The sequence below is a fragment of the Elephas maximus genome, chromosome 5 (genome assembly GCF_024166365.1).
Source record: "Elephas maximus indicus isolate mEleMax1 chromosome 5, mEleMax1 primary haplotype, whole genome shotgun sequence".
Taxonomy (NCBI): domain Eukaryota; kingdom Metazoa; phylum Chordata; class Mammalia; order Proboscidea; family Elephantidae; genus Elephas; species Elephas maximus.
This window is the reverse complement of record NC_064823.1, coordinates 24,894,991-24,915,889: the sequence shown is the minus strand read 5'-3', so window position 1 is coordinate 24,915,889 and position 20,899 is coordinate 24,894,991. Positions and strand designations below refer to the sequence as shown.

Sequence of the window (20,899 nt, the reverse complement as noted above, 5' to 3'; positions counted from 1 at the left end):
TTTTAAGAAGAAAGTAGTGGTAAAAGCATGTTGTCTGTTAGTATTAGAGAAAAATCAGCCTGAGAGAAGGCAATTAGGTTGTGCTACTAGGAGATCGTTGATGAGTACTTTTATAGAGTGATAGGGAGAGAACGTGACTAAAATGACTTGTGAATAAATCACCGCTGAGGAAGTGATGGTCACTAGTTTAGGTTTCCTTTCTCATCTGCCCAACCCCCACTCCCATGATTAACGGAAAGATGAAGAAATTGAGATGATTGCTCCAGGGTTAATAATTAAGGGAGCTGTTTTTACTCGTGTATGTGTTTGTTAATCTGAGGGGTAGATCCGAGCATGTGGATGGATGGAAGAAGGCTGGGAGACATGGGAAGCAATCAAAAGTTGATGAGGCTGTTCTTGAACTACCAAAGAAAGGTTAAATAACATTGAGAACAGGTATAATGGCCTGCCCATGCGCGCGCACACACACGTGCATATGTATATATATTTGTAAAAATGTAAATGAGACATTGTTGGCTAATTCAGCATTTTCACATGTGCAATTCAATGAGGCCAACTTTCCAGTTATATCAACCACGTGCAACCATCACCAATACCGCTGCCGAATTTTTCAACGCTGTTGTTACTGTTAGGTCCCATCAAGTTGATTCCGATTCATAGCGACCCCATAGAACAGAGAAGTACTACTCACAGGGTTTTCTAGGCCGTAATCTTTATAGGAGCAGATCACCAGGCCTTTCTCACATGGACCCAGTGGTTGGCTTTAAACCCACAGCCTTTCAATTAGCAGGCAAGCACTTAACTGTTAATGCCACCAGAGCACCTTTCATCACTGTAAACACGTTTTAATGAAAATCTTAGGAAATTATTAAACCTTATAGAAATTGTTGTTGTTAGGTGCCGTCAAGTCAGTTCCAACTCGTAGCGACCCCAGGTACAACCAAATGAAATACTGCCCTGTCCTGTACCATCTACACAGTCGTTGCTATGCTTGAGCCCATTGTTGCAGCCATTGTGTCAGTCCATCTCGTTAAGGATCTTCCTCTTTTTCTCTGACCTTCTACTTTACCAAGCATGATGTCCTTCTCAGGGACTGATACCTCCTGATAACATGTCCAAAGTACATGAGACGAAGTCTTGCCATCCTCTCTTCTAAGGAGCATTCTGGCTGCACTTCCTCCAAGACAGATTTGTTCCTTGTTTTGGCAGTCCATGGTATACTCAATATTCTTCACCAACACCATAATTCAAAGGCATCAGTTCTTCTTCGGTCTTTCTTGTTCATTGTCCAGCTTTCATGTGCATATGAGTCAATCAAAAATTCATGGCTTGGGACACAGGTGCACCTTAGCACTCAAAGTGACATTTTTGTTTTTTAACAATTTAAAGAGGTCTTTTGCAGGAGATTTTGCCCAATGCAATATGTTGTTTGACTTCCTGACTGCTGCTTCTGTGGGTGTCAATTGTGGACCCAGGTAAAATGAAATCCTTGACAACTTCAGTCTTTTCTGCGTTTTATCATGATGTTGCTTATTGGTCCAGTTGTGAGAATTTTTGTTTTCTTTGTGTTGAGGTATAATCTATACTGAAGACTGTAGTCTTTGATCTTCATCAGTAAGTGCTTCAAGTCTTCTTCGCTTTCAGCAAGCTGCATTGTGCCATCTGCATATCACAGGTTGTTAATGAGTCTTCCTTCAATCCTGATACAGCGTTCTTTCGCATATAGTCCAGCTTCTCGGATTATTTGCCCAGCATACAGATTGAATGAATGTGGTGAAAGGATACAACCCTGATGCTGCACAGCTTTTCTGATTTTAAACTGCACAGTACCCCCTCGTTCTGTTCGAATGACTGCCTCTTGTTCTATGTACAGGTTCCTCATGAGCACAATTAAGTGTTCTGGTATTCCCATTCTTCACAATAATTTGTTAGGATCCACACAGCTGAATGCCTTTGCATAGTCAGTAAAACACAGGTAAACATCTTTCTGATATTCTCTGCTTTTAGCCAAGATCCATCTGCTATCAGTAATGATATCCTTCATTCCGTTTTCTCTTCTGAATCTGGCTTGAATTTCTGGAATTTTTCTGTTGATGTACTGCTGCAAACTTTTTTGAATTATTTTCAGCAAAATTTTACTTGAGTGTGATATTAATGATATTGTTTGATAATCTTCAGGGTCATTTCTATTACCAAGGCCATATTTTCCAACTACCGATCCTTCTTTGTTTCCAAATTTCACATTCTAATCACCAGTAATTATCAATACATAGTGATTGCATGTTTGATCAATTTCATACTACAGAAGTTGGTAAAATTCTTCAATTTGCTCATCTTCGGCATTAGTGGTTGGTGCGTAAATATGAATTACAGTCATATTAACTGGTCTTCCTTGCTGGTGTATGGATATTACTCTTTCACTGACAGAGTTGTACTTCAAGATAGATCTTGAAATGTTCTTTTTGACAATGAATGTGATGCCCTTCCTTCTCATTTTGTCATTCCCTGCATAGTAGACCATATGATTGTCTGATTCAGAATGGTCAATAGCAGTCCATTTCAGCTCACTAATTTCTAGGATATTGATCTTCAAGCATTTGATTTTTGACAACTTCCTATTTTCCTAGATTCATGTTTTGTAACTTCCAGGTTCCAGTTACTAATGGATGTTCAGAGCTGTTTCTTCTCTTTTTGAGTTGTGCAACATCAGCAAATGAAGGTCCCGAAAGCTGTACTCCATCTTTGACATTAGGGATGTTTCTCCTTTGAGGAGGCACCTCTTAGCCAATCATATTTTGAGTGCCGTCCAACCTGAGGGCCTTATTTGTCCACACTATATCAGACAACATTTGTTGTTCTTCATAAGGTTTTCACTGTTCAGTTGTTTCAGAAGTAGATCCTCTAGCCCTTCTTTCCAGCCTGTCTTAGTCTGGAAGCTGTGCTGAAACCTGTCCACCATGGGTAACCTTCCTGGCATTTGAAATACCAGTGCCATATCTTCCAGCGTCACAGCAACATGCAAACCACCACAGTATGACAAACTGACAGACAAGTGTTGGATGTAGAATTTAGATACTATTAAATGGGATGATTCATTATATGCTTAGTTTGGAAAAATGAAATTTTCTGTAACAATTTTTGGATATAATAAAGGGAAAATATAAATAATAGAAGAGTATATAGTTAAAAAACAAGAAGAGATGGTTAAAACTAAAATAGGAGCCCCGGTGGCGCAGTGGTTAAGTTCTCTGCTGGTAATTGCAACGTCAGCAGTTTGAATTCACCATCCACTTTGTGGGAGAAAGATGTGACAATCTTTTAATTTTAAAAATATATAGTTTACAAAGAACCTTTTGAATATAGTTTAGAATTTAGACATAGGGTTTATGACTAACATTATGTTGCCTATGCAATTTAAAATGTCTTTTTTTATATGCTTCAACCATTTATGTCAACCAGTACTCCTCCCTTAAAAAAAAAAAAAAAAAAACTCAAACAAAATAGTTACTTTTTTAGTAGGTAATAAGGATATTCAGTTCTTCAGTAAATACTTAATAGACACTTCCTATGTGCTGGGCACTGTGCTACAGCACTGGGGAAACTAGGTGTCTTAGTCATCGTGCTGCTATAACAGAAATACCACAAGTGGACTGCATTAACAAAGAGAAATTTATTCTCTCACAGTCTAGTAGACTGCAAGTCCAAATTCAGGGTGTCAGCAACAGGGAAAGCCTTTCTGTGTTGGCTGTGGAGGAAGGTCTGTGTCATCAATCTTCCCCTGGTTGAGGAGCTTCTCAGGAGCACAGACCCCAGGTCCAAAGAACGCACTCTGCTCCTGGTGCTGTTTTCTTGTTGGTATGAGGTCCCCAACTCTCTGGTTGCTTTCCTTTCCTTTTATCTCTTGTAAGATAAAAGGTGATGCAGGCAACACCTTTACATTGGATCATAGTATAGGTGTTACAATCCCACCCTATTCCTCTTTAACGTAAAATTACTATCACAAAATGGAGAACAATCACACAATACTGGGAATCATGGCCCAGGCAAATTGATACACACATTTTTGGGGGGGATATAATTCAATCCATGACACTGGGAATATGGCAACTGCTCGGTCCTGAGGCAATTTTTAGCCTTATAGGGGAGTTAGATCAGCAAATAGGTAATTACAGTCCAAAAAATGTTACAGTAGGGCAGAATAGAATTCCATGAGCACATGTAGAAGGATCTGGGAGGGTTGGGGCCTGAAGGATGAGTGAGTTAAACAGGCAAAGAAGCACATGAAAAAACATCACAGGCAATAGGGAAACTGAAAAATAGTATATTATGGCTGGAGTGAGTTATTTGAGGTGGGGATTAATTAGACTAAAGAGGTAACCAGGGGCCAGGTGTTAGGATTTGGCTTTTACACAGGGGCTATAATGTGATTGGAGGAGGATAAGACTGGAGGCAGGAGACAAGTTAGAAGGCTCTTAAAACAATTCAGACAAGAGGTGATCATCCACTGGGTTGATACTAGTGGGGAAGGAGAGAAGTGGATGGGTTCCAGATATACTAAGGAGATTGAATCTACAAGATTTATTGAGTGCTTAGATGTGGAGTGAGCAAGGAGGATGAGTCAAGAGTGAAACAGAATTTCAAATTTGAGCAGTGGTCATACTGAATCAGAGAACCTTGGAGAAAAGAGGCTAGGAGGAGGTGCTGCAGTCACATTTGAACTTAGCTTTAGGTGCTGAGGGACACCTTAGTGGAGATAGCCTCAGAAGAGTGATTTGGCGGTCATCTGGTTATTGAAAAGATGTGCTTGAGTTTTCTTCTAAAGCGTTTAGTGAATTCATTTTCTGAAGTTTGGGTACATTGTATATGGCTGACTGCCTTTTTCTTACTCTTAACCTATCTTATTTCCGTTTTATTGAGGGGCATTTATTTTGGCACAAGGTGGTGGGGGGAGGAAAGGAAAAGGAGCAGCTGGGTTGTTTTCAGAAGTGCTTAAACAGTGGAAAACATCAAAGTGTCTTGTAGTATAGATCATGTATTGTTTTGGTAATAATTTTGGCTTTCTTATAAAATGCTATGTGATAATATAATGGCCAGATGGTAGATGTAATGGGAGCAAATACATACTTTATCATTTTGTTATTATGGCTCATTAGTCTAAAAACTTAGTTTTGTTATTAGAGCTTGTCATTCTAAAAATTGATACAATATAGGGCAGTCCCATAGACATTTTAGGTATATCAACATTTCCATAGATGATCGTTGTTTCATTTGCTGGAACAGTTGTCAGATGTGTTTGGAAAGGTATAGTTGATGTTAGGAAGGTATCTTGCAAGAAGTCAACTGTATCCTCAGGTGTTGTTTAAATTTTTCTTGTTTATGTTAATTTTTCCCTCTCAGAGTTAAAGTAAAATCAGAATCTCAAGACCCCACATCTTCATGGAGATCACTTATTCCAGTCATAAAGGTCAATGTGAGCACAGTAAGTAAATTCTGCCACAATTAATGTTTAGTGGATTAATAACATAGAATTTTTATTTGAGGGATTTATTTTTACAAATGTAATTTTCACCTAGGAAAAGAAAGTAATTTTATGGAGTTATTTTGGTTCCTATTTTCCATAATGTGCAAAAGCATTATTTTAACACCAATATAGCTTTTTAACATAGATTTATTAGACCTTAAAGGCTATTTATTCACAAGTGTTTAAATTTTTTAAGCACTGGTCTAAATTGACCAGTAAAATAATTTAAATAGCATATAGTGCTAAAGTGGACTCATGTAGTTGATACTTGAAAATATTTGTTCTTAAGTCAGCTAAGGAGAAGAAACATGGCCAGAGTAGCATGATATAATATTTCTTTTATCTATTCTTTAGGGGCGTTTGGCCTTTGGAAATCATTACCAACCTCAAACTCTATGCATCAACTTTGATGATGCATTCTTAACTTATACTACGAAACCACCTTCAAGTCATCTTGACCAGTTTATGCATATTGTAAAAGGAAAACTTGAAAATGTTCGAGTCATGCTTGTTCCTAGTCCAAGATATGTTGGTCTTCAAAATGATGAGTAAGAAAGCCTTATAAAAAAATAACATAACTTTTTTATATCTAATATAGTTACCAACTAGAACCTTTAGCATCCTGTTCATTTCTTTGGTACAAATTGTGCAATAATTAGGTTTTCTGTCTATAAAAGCAATTAATTATGTAGACCAACTTTATAGGATAAATGGATATGTTATCAATTAATAACATTTCATTTTAAATATTTTCCTGTATTATTCTCACTATAATTTTAGTAACCTTTTCTCTTCCTACTCAGTGTGTTTGGGAAACTTATTTTGGATAATTAAGTCCTGATGTTTGTGTGTTAGAAAATACAATACACATTAAACCAAACCAAACCAAACCAAACCAAACCCATTGCCATCGAGTTGATGCTAACTCATAGTGACCCTATAGGACAGAGTAGAACTGCCCCATAGAGTTTCCAAGGAGTGCCTAATACACATTACAGGTGGTTTTTTGTTTCCAGAAGGTATGAGTAATTAGTAAATTTAAGAAATTCATTTTAGTGGAATTCCATTTTGAGTTAGTGAAAAATTCAAAATTGAATTAAAATTACTTTTGGAAATTACTCATGTTAGGATGGTACAGTTTTGAGATCCAGTTGGCATTTCTTTAAGTTCCAAAATGTTAGTTTCTGCCCTAGCTTTCCAGATTTTCTTCACTGAAGTAGCTGCTTGCATGTATGAATGATGCACACTAGACACACACTCAGTGTGGTGGGATACTTAGACACTAGCGAACTGGGACCCTGAGGAAACAGCATATAATATAACTCCCGTCTGACCCCAGGCCACATGTTCACAGGTGAAATGATGGGTTCTCAAATATTGACATTATTCTCATCTCTTTCCTTTTTTGTGAAAGAGACTGTATGGTTGGATTTGTGTAATTTAAGTACTTACCTGGTGAGTGTCCATTATAATGTTTTAGCTTTTATCTTTGCATATAGGCAATGTAAAGTCTTACGAGGTTCTAAGAAGAATGACTATTCCTTTTTAGTCCGCACTCTTGCTGGCCTGGTATTAGATTCTGCAGAGATTGGCTGGACGATGGAGAGGAGGATTTTTTTCCACTTGAGTACCATGGTGGCTGTGATCCTCACTTTCCAGGATCACGGACATTGCTAAGCATCTTCTGGGCTGTGGGTTGTACGCACAATTCTACATTTGTGGGTAAAAGTTATTATACTAAACATATCTGGATTAAAAATAAATTACTAGAACAAGATTAAAAACTGTTCTGCTTTTAATAATTTGTGTCAAAGGCTAGAGAATTTTATTTTGTGCTCTTCAGAATAAGTGTGGAGAGTAACTCTTATGAAATTAAGCATAACCTTGTGATTTAAAACAGATTTAGAAGAAGACTGCTGAATTCATATATGCTTTTTTTTATTATTATTATTTAACCATTATATATAATGGAGCCCTGGTGGCATAGTGATTAAGAGATTGGCTGATCTCCAAAAGGTCAGTAGTTTGAATCCACCAGCTACTCCTTAGAATCCACACGGGGCAGTTCTGCTCTGTCCTGTAGGGTCACTATAAGTTGGAATTGACTCAACAGCAGTGGGTTTGGGTTTTTTTTTGGTTTATTATATATAATTATCTAATTATTGAGAATTAAGTTTATTTTGATATGGAATAGGATATTGTAGTGGATGACAAAAACAATTTGCTAAATCAAAGCAGATAAAGATGAATGGTTTTGTGAAGTTAATTGATGGTATAGAAACATTGATTCCAGAGTTTAAGTTCAAATGTTTTCCTTTAAATTTATTTCAAGTTGGTCAACTAAATATTCTGGAAGCAGGGCATTATGAAGTTGTTAAAGATTAAAATGGCTTAACATTTTTTCTTACTTAATGTTTCTGAATTATTATACTTTATTTTACCGGCAGACAAAATACTTTTTAGTTAGAGGTTTTTTAGTCCAATTTTAATTTTATTGTTGCAATGAAGACTATGATTATTGTGTTCCAATATCACTATCCTTCTATTGTACTTACTTAAACTTTGTTTTAAATTGATTTCTCTCATTCAAAATAAAATGAAAAATTAAAAACAAAACAAAACTTTTTTTTTCTTTTTTGCCCTCAAACTAAGAAAAAAATTTCAGTGCCATTTTATTTATATCCAATAAATTACAATTATATAACAGTTGATGTGAAAGATGTTGTCTTTCAAGTTGCTGCTGTTGATATGCGTTTTAGTATTTTTCATTTTTATTTTGCTCTATTACTATCATTAACTAGGATGATGAACATTTTTATATTCTAGAGATGTATTTAGTTTGCCTTTTTCTCCTTCTTTTTATAGGCCACCAAGGTTAATGGGAGAAGGTTTTGTGGTGATGCAGTCAAATGATGTTGACATCTACTACTACATGGATGAGCCAGGTATTACTGTGTTTTGAAGGATATTTCATAGCTACAATTCTGATTTGGCTTTGAAATGTTGATGTCTAATAATAAATATACTTACCTAAGATATAAATAAGCATCAATAAATGGTAAATAAGAGTGCTTGCCTAAAAAATTTCTGTTGTTTCTCAAAAGTTGAACATAACTTTTAGTATTTCTAGACTTAAATAGAACAATATAGTAATCTTTCATTCGAATTCCATTTTCACAGAAATACCTCAAAAATTGAGAATGCCAATGACCATGAGTGAAAACCCTTAGAAACCAAAAAACTAAACCCAGTGCCGTCAAGTCGATTCCGACTCCTAGTGACCCTACAGGACAGAGTAGAACTGCCCCATAGAGTTTCTGAGGAGCGCCTGGCGGATTTGAACTGCTGACGCTTTGGTTAGCAGCCGTAGCACTTAACCACTACGCCACCAGGGTTTCCAGAAAACCCTTAGAGAATGTGATTATAGTTAAGGTAGCTCATTTTAGCCTAGGAAAAAACAAAACACAGTATGTTAGATTTGAGGCTTAAAATTCAAAGAGTGAAATTCAGCTAGTTACAGTGCTTCACAGGTAGCTTCAATATTATTAAAGTATCTAAGCACTGGATTATTAGTCCACTTTTTCTACTTCTGATCTTTTTATTCCATGCCCAGAAAAAAAAAAAAAAAACACAAAACTTGAATTTATATCCTTATATGTTAATTCGCTGAGTCGGAACCGACTCGATGGCACTGGGTATGGGTATGTTAATTATAATGCAGCAGCTATGTGGGTTATACATTTTTTAAGCTATCCAAAGCAGTTCTCAAACTGTGGTGTATGAATTCCTAGGGGTTGCTGTGACCTCTCAGGCGGTTTGTGAGGTCAAAACTATTTTCATAATAAAACTGGGATGTTATTTGCCTTTTTCATCATGTTGACATTTGCACTGATGTTGTAAAAACAATGGTAGATAGAACTGCTTGTGCTTCGGCACAAATCAAGACAGTGGTTCCAGACTATGCTAGCAGTTATTGTATTTTTCACAGCTGCGTACTCACAGCATAACAAAAAAAGTCAGTTTTACTTAACAATATCCTTGATTAAGCAGTAAAAATTATTAATTTTATCAGATCTTGACACCTGAGTAAAATCATATTGATATTTGGTGTAACAAAATGGGAAGTACATGTAAAGGACTTATGCTGCATACCAAAACATGCTGTTGTCCTGAGGAAAAGCGGTTGTGTGATTGAGAGGCAAGCTGAAGTATTTGCTTTATTCGTATTAACACCATTTTTGCTTAAAAGAGCAGCTAACAGAGAAATGATGGTTTTGAGCTTTCAGATGAAAATTACAATTTTGGAAAACCTGTATCTGCCCCTGTGAGCTTAACAGCTTCTTGATAATTTACACTTTTCTGTTGAGATCATTGGTGATATTAACAAATGTGATTTTTAAAAATATTTTACAGTTAAATTTGTCAAGATTTGAAAAAATCTGGGTAACTCTGAACCAGTATTTTCCAAATGAGCAGTACATGATGTTATAAAACCATACTTGGATAAAAATATATTCAAAGTGAAAGAGTGACCAATAGATTCAAATGTAACAGAGTGTGGAAAGTTCAGTCATAATGGTTTCAAGATTCACATTACTACTAACCTTTAAGGAAATACCACTTGTTGAATTTTGACGTAGTATCAAAGAACATTCCGAATTATCTGAAAAGGCTGTTAAAATTAAACCCATAAACCAAACCTGTTGCTGTCAAGTCTATTCTGACTTATAGTGACCCTCTAGGACAGAATAGAACTTTACAGAAGCAGACTGCCACATCTTTCTCCCTTGGAGTGGCTGGTGGGTTCAAACTGCTGCCCTTTCAGTTAGCAGTTGAGCGCTTTAACCACCATGCCTAGTTTGTATGAGACCAGATTTTTTCCAAACACTTCAACAGATTGAATACAGAAGCAGGTGTGAGAATCTACCCATTTTCTATTAAGCTAGACGTTAAAGGGATTTGCCAAAATGTAAAACAATGTCAAACTTTTTGCTAAGTATTTTTATTTTGTTTTAGGAAATACGGTTATTTTTTGTTAGAAGTTTGCTATGTCAACATGTAATGGGCTTATTATTGTTATTTTAAAAAACAATTAGTATGTATTTTTTTTAAATTCCTGAATTTTGGTTTTGAATACAGAAAAAAATTTTGATAGATGTAATCCACATAAACAAAAACTTTTCGGAATCCCTAATAACATTTATGTGTGTAAAGAATTCTTGATACCAAAAAGTTTGAGAACTATTGATCTAAGAAAACTTTTTAATGATTGTTTTAAGTAATTGTCTTTATGTGTGTATTCTGCAATTATAGGACTTGTTCCAGAAGAAACAGAAGAAAATATAGAAGGAGAAATGAGCAGTGAGGATTGCAAATTACAAGACTTGCCTCCATGTTGGGGACTTGATATTGTTTGTGGTAAAGGAACAGATTTCAACTATGGACCATGGGCTGACAGGCAGAGGTACTTAAGTAAATTATATTTTTAATAGGTCTTTCAAATGTATTGAGATAATATTTTTATTGAACTCTAGTTTGTTTTTATAAACTATTTTATTATGGCATTGTAAGATTACTACTAAACATTTTGATCCAAACAATAACTTGCTTGTAGAGGTATTATAACTGAATGTGGGTTCTTATCCTATTAGCTGATCAAAAGTAGACGGAGGTCACACCACCAGCTGCAAGGGAAACAAAGTGAAAATTTGTTGTTTGCACAAACAAAGAGCAACGTGGGCCTAGGAGCCAAAAGACCACGTGCTCTGTGCCCCAGGGGAGCTTGGAGTTTTATATCCTCTGGTCCCCAAGGCGGGGGGGGTCTGGCACCCCAAATCCGACACCCGGTTCCCTCCCATGTCCATATTTGGAGGTCCAGGTGCTGAGTCATTTAGCAAAGGAAGGGACCCTTTGCTTTTCAAATGGGCTTAGATACAGCTGTGTGCTGGAGAACATCTTCCTCTCTGGTGAAGTGCAGGTCTGGGATCAAGTTTGGGACCAAGGCTCTTCAGATCCTGCAGGTGCGCCAAGATCTCAGTTTGTGCATGTGCGGGATTTTGGCTCCAAATTCAAACCACGGTTAGGCCCCGCAGTGTGGTTAGGCCAAACCGCAGTTAGAAGCTGCGGCTTGGTGGGCTGCGGTGTGTGTGGGGTGGGGGGAGGTGGGGAAGGACTGCAGCGAAGTGGGGGAAGCCATGGCGGCGGCTTTAATATTGGGAGAAGTAATTTTGCAAACTCACTGAAATGATGGCAAATGAGCAGCTTATTTTTTTTATTTCTTTGTTTTGTATTTAATCCACAATGTTTATGTATTGACTCCTAGACTATGCTAGTCGGAGCCCTGGTGGTGTAGTTGTTAAGAGCTCAGCTGCTGACCAAAAGGTCAGCAGTTTGAATCCACCAGTCACTCCTTGGAAACCCTCTGGGGCAGTTCTACTCTGTCCCTATAGGATCACTATGAGCCAGAATCGGTTTAATGGCAGTGGGTTTGTTTTTTGTTTTTTTGGTATATGCCAGGGATTGTTGGAGGAATGAGAATTCAGAGATAAAAGACATACAGTTTAGCTCTAAAACTAAAACCCACTCCCTTCGAATTGATTCTGAGTCATAGTGGCTCTGGAGGACACAGTAGACTGCCCCATAGGGTTTCCAAGGCTGTAATCTTTACAGAAGCAGACTGCCCCATCTTTCTCCCACAGAGTGGCTAGTGGATTCAAACTGCAGACTTTTCGGTTCATAGCCCGAGTGCAAGCAAAAGAGTTTTGCTATAATAGAGGTAAAGAGTCTTTATGTCTATAAAGAACTTAGACACTGACTCTTGATGTACTGATTTTTCTTATACTTCACAGTTTTAAAAAATGTAACCTGACATTAGAAGAATTATAATCTTTATCAAGTACTGTATTCTATTAATCCTAGTATCTCAAGTGTATAGAAATACTTGGCATATTAAATAGCTGTACGGTAAATGAATAACTAAGCTTGTTATTTCAGTAACTCTTGCAATACACTAATAACATACTTAACTAGGTTTTAGGTTAGGTTATTAATCTTGAAAGTAAACAAAGATTAAATTTTCAGGTTGCAAGCAAATACTTTTCATGGTACTGGATTTTCATTTTCCTTCTACAGTAACATTTTTCCACAGTAAACCATGCTTTATTTACTATGTGGCAGTTGAAAATGAAGACTTTTTATATTTCATTAACTAACGAAACGAAATCTATTTCAACTCTATTCCAAAATGTCAAGAAAATCTCTCTTTTTTTGTGATGGTTATATTTGAGAGGAAAAAATTTAAATAATGCTTTAATACAGACACATGAAGTATTTTTACATTTCTAGCACTTGAGAAAAGTGTGATTCTTAAACTAAATTTAATTTTATTATGTTTCAAAAAGTATTATGGTATATTTACATGAAAACCCAAATTAAAATTTTTATATAGTCATATTCAATTTGGGCATGGTCTTTGTATTATGTAGAGAAATGACACTTAACATGAAAGAGAAATTTGCCTTACCAGCCTTGCTTTACCGTCGCCGGGAGGGAGCAGCAATATATCTCTTAACCTGGACTTAACAAAACCATCCCGGTTTATTAAAATAAAATAAATTTATTTTCACATGTATTTAGTTTACTAATGTAATATTTGCCTTCTCACTTAGATGTACAAATGACAAATGGTGCATTTCCTCCATGTAGCCATTTCCTTTTCCCCTTCCCCATAGTGAATTTCTTCACAAATACGAACCATAGTCAGAAATGAATGTAAGTCAAGTCAGTTTTCTAAGCCTCCCTCTATTAAAGGAAGAAATATTGTTGTTTTGCTGTTGGATCGTTCGCTATCAGCATTGTTAATTGGTCTCTGATGTGACATGACAGACCTTTTAGCTTATTGATTTTGATGTCAGTTCTTTCACTTTTACATGATTTTGTGAATCCTTAATATATTATTCAGTATTTTTCTTCATGGTATTTTTCTTTTTAAGAATTTTCATGGTAGTTTTGAAATGCAGACTGTATTAGAATTGAACTTAATCCTTAAATGATAAAGCAGACAGTCCTGAAGTTGTCTGGTGTTTTATTGCTTTCACTTACGTGCTTTTGTTTATATTTTCATGTTTGATCCTCAAAACCTAGTGAGATACACAGTATGGCTGTAGTTATTTCCTATATCTGTGAGAAAGTGGAGGTACAGAGAGTTTCTGCGATTTGGACCAGGTAGTGACGAAGCTACAGCATTTAGAGCTGAGATCCTAACCAGCCCCTCAAGTCCACTGCTCCTTCCATTATATCCTGCTATCCACCTTATAGTTCATGATCATCTAACAGTCACACTGGAGCCTTTGTCCTTAATATTCTTAATTTTTAGGTTTTTGGGTCTTAGCCAAAACATTTGCAGGACTTTATTTTCCTTTCATACATTTTAATTTAATGATGACAAGTTAGAGTGTTTGCTGGCTTAGTGCAAATTTTGCTCTCTTTATCTGATGTTTTCTAGTCTTATATGTTCCACACAGCATTTCCTGTCACTGATTATTTTTTTCTCAGTCCTTGGTTTTTAAAAGCCACAAACTGGCACCTTCTCTGAGTGCATGAATAGCAACGAACTTATGTTGGCTCACATAAATGACTCTGAATTGAGCATTTCTTGAATTCTTTGATCTTTGTCAAATGAGAGAAGAGGCAAATACATTAGAACCTTAGCCTGAAAACACTTATTTACTCTTCAGAAATCTTTTGCTCCTTAGCCTCTTACTGATACAATATTTATTTAAAATAAAATTATTATTTAATTAGTAGAAAAAACAGGCACTTTTTCCGTGTCTCACTCATTGCCAAGTCTTCTCCATTGTGCTGTCATTTAATCCTCAGAGCCACCCTATGAAACAGGCTATGCTATTCCTGTTTTACAGATGAGGAAACAGGTCACGTTTTCTCAGAAAGATTAACTTGTCCAGGGTAGAATGATGTTTCTAATTAAACCGTCCTCCTTCACTTGTTGCTTTAACACTTGGACAATTGACAGACTTGTATATTTCTCACAGTACACTTCAATAGTGCAAATTTAGTCCTACCTGTGTGTCATTTAATGATAGTGTAACTTTTAAGTGCTCAAAGCACATGCATCTCCGAAGTATAAAACATTGGAGAAAACAATCTTTTATTCAACCAAAAGGATAGAGATTATAGTAGGTGTTATTGCTTTTAAATTTTTTTGTGTTTCTTGCCTAATTGTCAGATGAGATAACTATGATAATATAGAAAAAGAATACTGATTTTGGGCACTTATCAGAGGTACTTTTGTTTGAATAACGTGTCATTATTCCTTCTGCTTCCTTACATAGAGATTGTTTGTGGAAGTTTTTCTTTCCACCTGATTATCAAGTTCTGAAAGTTTCTGAAACTGCACAGCCTGGGAGACCAAGACAGATCCTTGCTTTTGAACTACGGATGAATATTATTGCAGATGCTACAATTGACTTACTGTTTACTAAAAATAGGGTAATTATTGAAATAATATAGTAGAAAATACTATATTAAATAAAATACTATATTAAAATGTGAACATTATTTTCCAGGGTGTTTTTTCATGACTAGTGTATACTTAGCTTCATTTCTGTGAGTGCTTTTCAGCTCCCAAAATAATTGTATGTATGTTATTTTCATCAAATGCCATATAATGGGAAGAAATTAGTAATAATAGTCCTTTATGCTATATTCTGGTTCATTTTCTCCTTTATACCTGGCCAAATTGTTTTAATTTTTGGTATAAATTTGAACTTTTGTTCTTAGGTGCTTTTAATACGTAGTTGATATCATTGATATTTTTATTTTCTATGTGATAATAACTGAAAAGTAAACATGACAGCACTATAATCATAATGAATGTTTTATATGAATTAACTTTTTGTTTTGGTAGGAAACAAATGCTATACATGTAAATGTAGGAGCTGGCTCATATTTAGAAATTAATATTCCAATGACAGTTGAGAAAAATGGTAAGCCACAATTATTTTTGTTTTAAGTGATTGGTAGAAAAATAGTTAATGTATTAATAATAATACAGTTTATTAATCTGTGTGGACTAACATTAAGGGGGCTTTTTTCAATTTTTTATTATATTTTGATGTGCCTTTAGTTACTAAAAATAAACATAACATAACTAAAATATTTGAACACCTAGAGACAAGCAGTATTTCTAATCAAGCTAGGTCTTATAATTCAGTGCTTTCATTATACTCTATACATTGCTTTTGTAGGACTGAGCATAATTTGCTTAATGAATGTTTTTCTTGTTAGGCTGTTGCCCCATGAGAGCAGGTGCTGTGTCTTTCTTTTTCACTGATATATCCCCTGGCACATGTACATGGGCAGTAATTGACTACATGACTAATAGGCCTTGTTTTGGATTATACCGTTAATAGATTTTTGTCAGGGAGTAAGTTGGGTGCTTTGAACAGCATAACTTTAAGAAAGTAGAATATTTCACATTTCAAATATTAAATAATGCCGATAGATATTGCTGTTAGGTGCCGTCGTGTCGGTTCCAACTCACAGCAACCCTGTGCGCAGCAGAACGATACACTGCCTGTTCCTGCGCCATCCTCACAATTGTTTTCCTTAAGCCCATTGGTGAAGCCACTATGTCAGTCCATCTCGTTCAGGTTCTTCCTCTTTTTCGCTGACGCTCTGCTTTACCAAGCATGATGTCCTTCCAGAGACAGATCCCTCCTGACAACATGTCCAAATTATGTGAGACACAGCCTTGCCATCCTTGCTTCCAAGGAGCATTCTGGTTGTACTTATTCCAAGACAGAGTCGTTCATTCTTTTGGCAGTCCATGGTATATTCAATATTCTTCTTCGTCAGCATCACAATTTAAAGACATCAATTCTTCTTTGATCTTTCTTATTCATTGTCCGGCTTTCACATGCATATGAGGTGATTGAAAACACCATGGCTTGGGTCAGGGGCACCTAAAGTCCTCAGGGTGACATCTTTGATTTTTAAGACTTTAAAGAGATCTCTTGCAGCCGATTTGCCCAATGCAGTGCATCTTTTGGTTTCTTGACTGCTGCTTCCAGGGGTGTTGATTGTTGATCCAAATAAAATGAAATCCTTGACAACCTCAATCTTCTCTGTTTATCATGATGTTGCTCATTGGTCCAGTTATGAGGATTTTTGTTTTCTTTATGTCGTAGTGTAATCCATACTGAAGACTGTGGTATTTGATCTTCATTAGTGAGTGCTTCAAGTCCTCTTCACTTTCAGCAAGCAAGGTTGTGTCATCTATATAACGCAGGTTGTTAATGATTCTTACTCCAATCCTGATGCCCCATTTTTCTTCATATAGTCTAGCTTCTCCGATTATTTCCTCAACATACAGATTGAATTTAAACCATGTTATGTTTGAATGACTGCCTCTTCATCCATGTACAGATTCCTCATGAGCACAGTTAAATGTTCCAGAATTCCCATTCTCCACAGTGTTACCCATAATTTGTTTTGATCCACACAGTCAAATGCCTTAGCATAGTCAGCAAAACACAGGTAAAGATCTTTCTGGTATTCTCTGCTTTCAGCCAGGATCCATCTGACATCAGCAATGATATCCTTGGTTCCACGTCGTCTTTTAAATTCGGCTTGAATTTCTGGCAGTTCCCTGTCGATATACTGCTGCAGCTGCTTTTGACTGATGTTCAGCAAAAGTTTGCACGTGATATTAATCATATTGTTTGATAATATCCACATTTGATTGGATCACTTTTCTGGGAACAGGCATAAATATGAATCTCTTCAGGTCGGTGGGCCAGGTAGCTGTCTTCTAAATTTCTCGGCATAGACAAGTGAGCACTTCCAGCGCTGCATTGATTTGTTGAAGCATCTCAACTGGTATTCTGTCAATTCTTGGAGCCTTGTTTTTTTGCCAATGCCTTCAGTGCAGGTTGAACTTCTTCCTTAAGTACCATTGGTTCCTGATCATATGTTACCTCCTGAAATGATTGAATGTCGACCAATTCTTTTTGGTATAGTGACTCTGTGTATTTCTTCCATTTTCTTTTGATGCTTCCTGCATCATTTAATATTTTTGTAGCATCCTTCAGTATTGCAACTCGAGGCTTCAATTTTTTCTTCAGTTCTTTCAGCTTGAGAAATGCTGAGTGTGTCCTTCCCTTTTGGTTTTCTATCTCCAGGTCTCTGTACATGTCATCATAATACTTTGGTTTGTCTTCTCGAGCCACCCTCTGAAATCTTCTGTTCAGCTCTTTTACTTCATCATTTTTTCCTTTTGCTTTAGCTGGCATGTTTCATGGTCTCTTCAGGCATCCATTTAGATCTTTTGTTTCTTTCCTGTCTTTTTAATGATCTCTTTCTTTCTTCATGTATGATGTCCTTGATGTCATTCCACAACTCATCTGGTCTTAGGTCATTAGCGTTCAACATGTCAAATCTGTTCTTGAGATGGTCTCTAAATTCGGTTGGTATAATTTTTTTTATATACTCCAGGTCAAACTTTAGCTTTTGTGGACTTGTTCTAATTTTGTTCAGTTAACTTGAACTTGCATATGAGTAATTGATGGTCTAATCTGCAGTCAGCCCCTGGCCGCCTTCTGACTGATGATGTTGAGCTTTTCCATCATCTCTTTTCATGGATGTAGTTGATTTGATTCCTGTGTATTCTATCTGGTGAGATCCATGTGTATAGTTGCCATTTATGTTGGTGAAAAAATGTATTTGCAATGAAGTTGTTGGTCTTGCAAAATTCAGTCATGCAATCTCCAACATTGTTTCTATCACCAAAGCGATATTTTCCAACTACTGCTTCTTCTACTTTGTTTCCAACTTTCTCATTCCAATTAGCAGTTATTATCAATGCCTCTTGATTGCACGTCTGATCAATTTCGGACTCCAGGAGATGGTAAAAATCTTCAATTTCTTCATCTTTGGCCTTAGTGGTTGGTGCGTAAATTTGAATAATAGCCATAGTAACTGGTCTTCCTTGTAGGTTTATGTATATTATCCTATCACTGACAGTGTTGTACTTCAGGATAGATCTTGAAATGTTTTTTTTGAGGATGAGTACAATGCCATTCCTCTTCAAGCTGTCATTACCAGCATAGTAGACTATATGATTGTCCAATTCAAAATGGCCAGTACCAGTCTATTTCAGCTCATTAATGCCTTTTTTTTTAATGCCTAGGATATTGATCTTTATGTGTTCCATTTCATTTTTGATGATTCGCAGTTTTCCTTGATTCATACTTTGTACATTCCAGGTTCTATTTATTGATGTTTGCAGCTGTTTCTTCATGTTTTGAGTCATGCCACATCAGCAGGTGAAGGTCCTGGAGGCTTGACTCCATCCACATCATTAAGGTCCACTCTACTTTGAAGTGGCAGCTCTTCACCACTTGTCTTTTGAGTGCCTTCCAACCTGAGGGGCTCACCTTCCAGTTCTATATCAGACAGTGTTCTGCTGCTATTCATAAGGTTTTCACTGGCTAATTCTTTTCAGAAGTAGACCCCTGGATCCTTCTTCCTAGTGTGCCTTAGTCTGGAAGCTCAGCTGAAACCTGTCTGCCGTGGGTGACCTGATGGTATTTGAATACCAGTGGCATAGCTTCCAGCATCATAGCAACACACAAGCCCCCACAGTATGACAAACTGACAGACTGATAGCTATAGTTGTGTTTAAATTGTGGTAATCTAAATTGTCAATGATTTAATTTTACATGGATCCACAATCAACACCCATGGAAGCAGTAGTCAAGAAATCAAATGATGCATTAAAACCAACCAAACCAAACCCTGTGCCGTTGAGTCGATTCTGACTCATAGCGCCCCTATAGGACAGAGTAGAACTGCTCCATAGAGTTTCCAAGGAGCGCCAGGCAGATTCGAACTGCCGACCTTTTGGTTAGCAGCCGTAGCACTTAACTACTATGCCTCTGCTGCAAAAGACCTCTTTAAAGTGTAAAAAAGCAAAGATGTCACTTTAAGGACTATGGTATGCCTCACTCAAGCCATGGTGTTTTCAGACTCCTCGTATTCACATGAAAGCTGGACTATGAATAAAGAAAACCAAAGAAGAATTGATGCTTTTGAATTATGGTATTGATGAAAAATATTGAATATATCAGGAGAATGAACAAACCTGTTTTGGAAGAAGTACAGCCAGAATGCTCCTTAGAAGCAAGGATGGCAAGACTTTGTCTCACATACTTTGGATACGTTATCGGGGGAACCAGTCCCTAGAGAAGGATATCATGCTTGGTAAAGCAGAGAGTCAATGAAAAAGAGGAAGACCCTCAATGAGATGGAGTGGCACAGTGGTTGCAACAGTGGACTCAAGCATGGGCACAATTGTGAGGATGACGCAGGACCGGGCAGTGTTTCGTTCTGTTGTATATAGGGTTGCTGTGAGTTGAAACAACTATCTTAAGTTCATTATGCATTTGAAATTTGAGCACTGATACCAGTTAATCAATAACACAATTAATTCTTTCTGTTAAATTTATCAAATTTTTATATAGCCATTTTCATTTTGCTTTCTACTCTCATCTCTTATTACATGTTTGAGAGAAGTTAAGGTGAAAGTCTGCTTTTCTTACTTTCTTGAGAGGAAAGGAGATGGCAACTCATTGCTGATTGGCAATGATACTATTGCTAAGTGTGTTTAGATTTTATATAATTGTTAGTTATCTTTCCTTGGTGTTGTCACTTCTTTTGGTTCTACTTAGAAAAAGAAAGCAGGCATAGGAGTTGACTAGGCTTAGTAGCTGCATAGATGATCGAGTGAAAATATGACTGAGAATAACAGAGTACATCTTTTCCCTTAACTTTGAGGCTGTTTTAGTGAAGAACTGAAGCTCATTTTAGCTAGTTTTAAAAGAAAAATATTAATAAGTCTTGAAGGAGATGCTTGAGAATTTCTGGGACTGGTTGATTAAGAGTAGACTGTAGGAAAGAAGCATTCTTTAGAACAGTTTTAGTTATGGGTGTATCATGGGAGAAACAAACAGTCCTGGTTGCATAAAATTGAGAGTAATTCACTTAATGAAACCCTTTCATTTTTTTTTAACCTAGTGATACACGTAAGAAATCATATTTATGTGGTACTCTGGGGTAAAGAGGTCACCTGAGGGCTAAGGGGATCATTAACTCAAGCAAAGATCGGTTACAAATTTGTGACAAGTACCACAGGAGGCTTGTGGAATTAAGGGTTTAAGGAGCACCCAGTCACATTTTGTAAGGGTTAGGTAGTTTTTAAGATGACTGTTTGAAAAGCCAAAGGGAAAAATGGACTTAGTCTTTTTCTAGAGATCTAGGTGTTCATAAGACAATGCTCAGAATAGGATGCACATTGAACTA

At 36.6% G+C, this 20,899-nt stretch overlaps 1 protein-coding gene across 8 annotated transcripts in view; it reads left to right on the top strand.

Annotated features, from left to right (window-relative positions):
* BLTP1 (bridge-like lipid transfer protein family member 1) overlaps nt 1–20,899 on the top strand; it is a 237,041-nt gene that overhangs the window by 53,439 nt on the left and 162,703 nt on the right. For 7 of the 8 annotated variants that reach the window (XM_049885390.1, XM_049885394.1, XM_049885395.1 and 4 more), the window contains exons 8-13: nt 5,398–5,479; nt 5,876–6,069; nt 8,387–8,466; nt 10,835–10,985; nt 14,872–15,028; nt 15,447–15,525. In XM_049885390.1, coding sequence (XP_049741347.1) covers nt 5,398–5,479; nt 5,876–6,069; nt 8,387–8,466; nt 10,835–10,985; nt 14,872–15,028; nt 15,447–15,525 — 743 coding nt within the window. Of the gene's footprint in view, nt 1–5,397; nt 5,480–5,875; nt 6,070–8,386; nt 8,467–10,834; nt 10,986–14,871; nt 15,029–15,446; nt 15,526–15,719; nt 19,948–20,899 lie in introns of those variants that run through there. The other variant, XM_049885396.1, reaches the window with a different exon arrangement.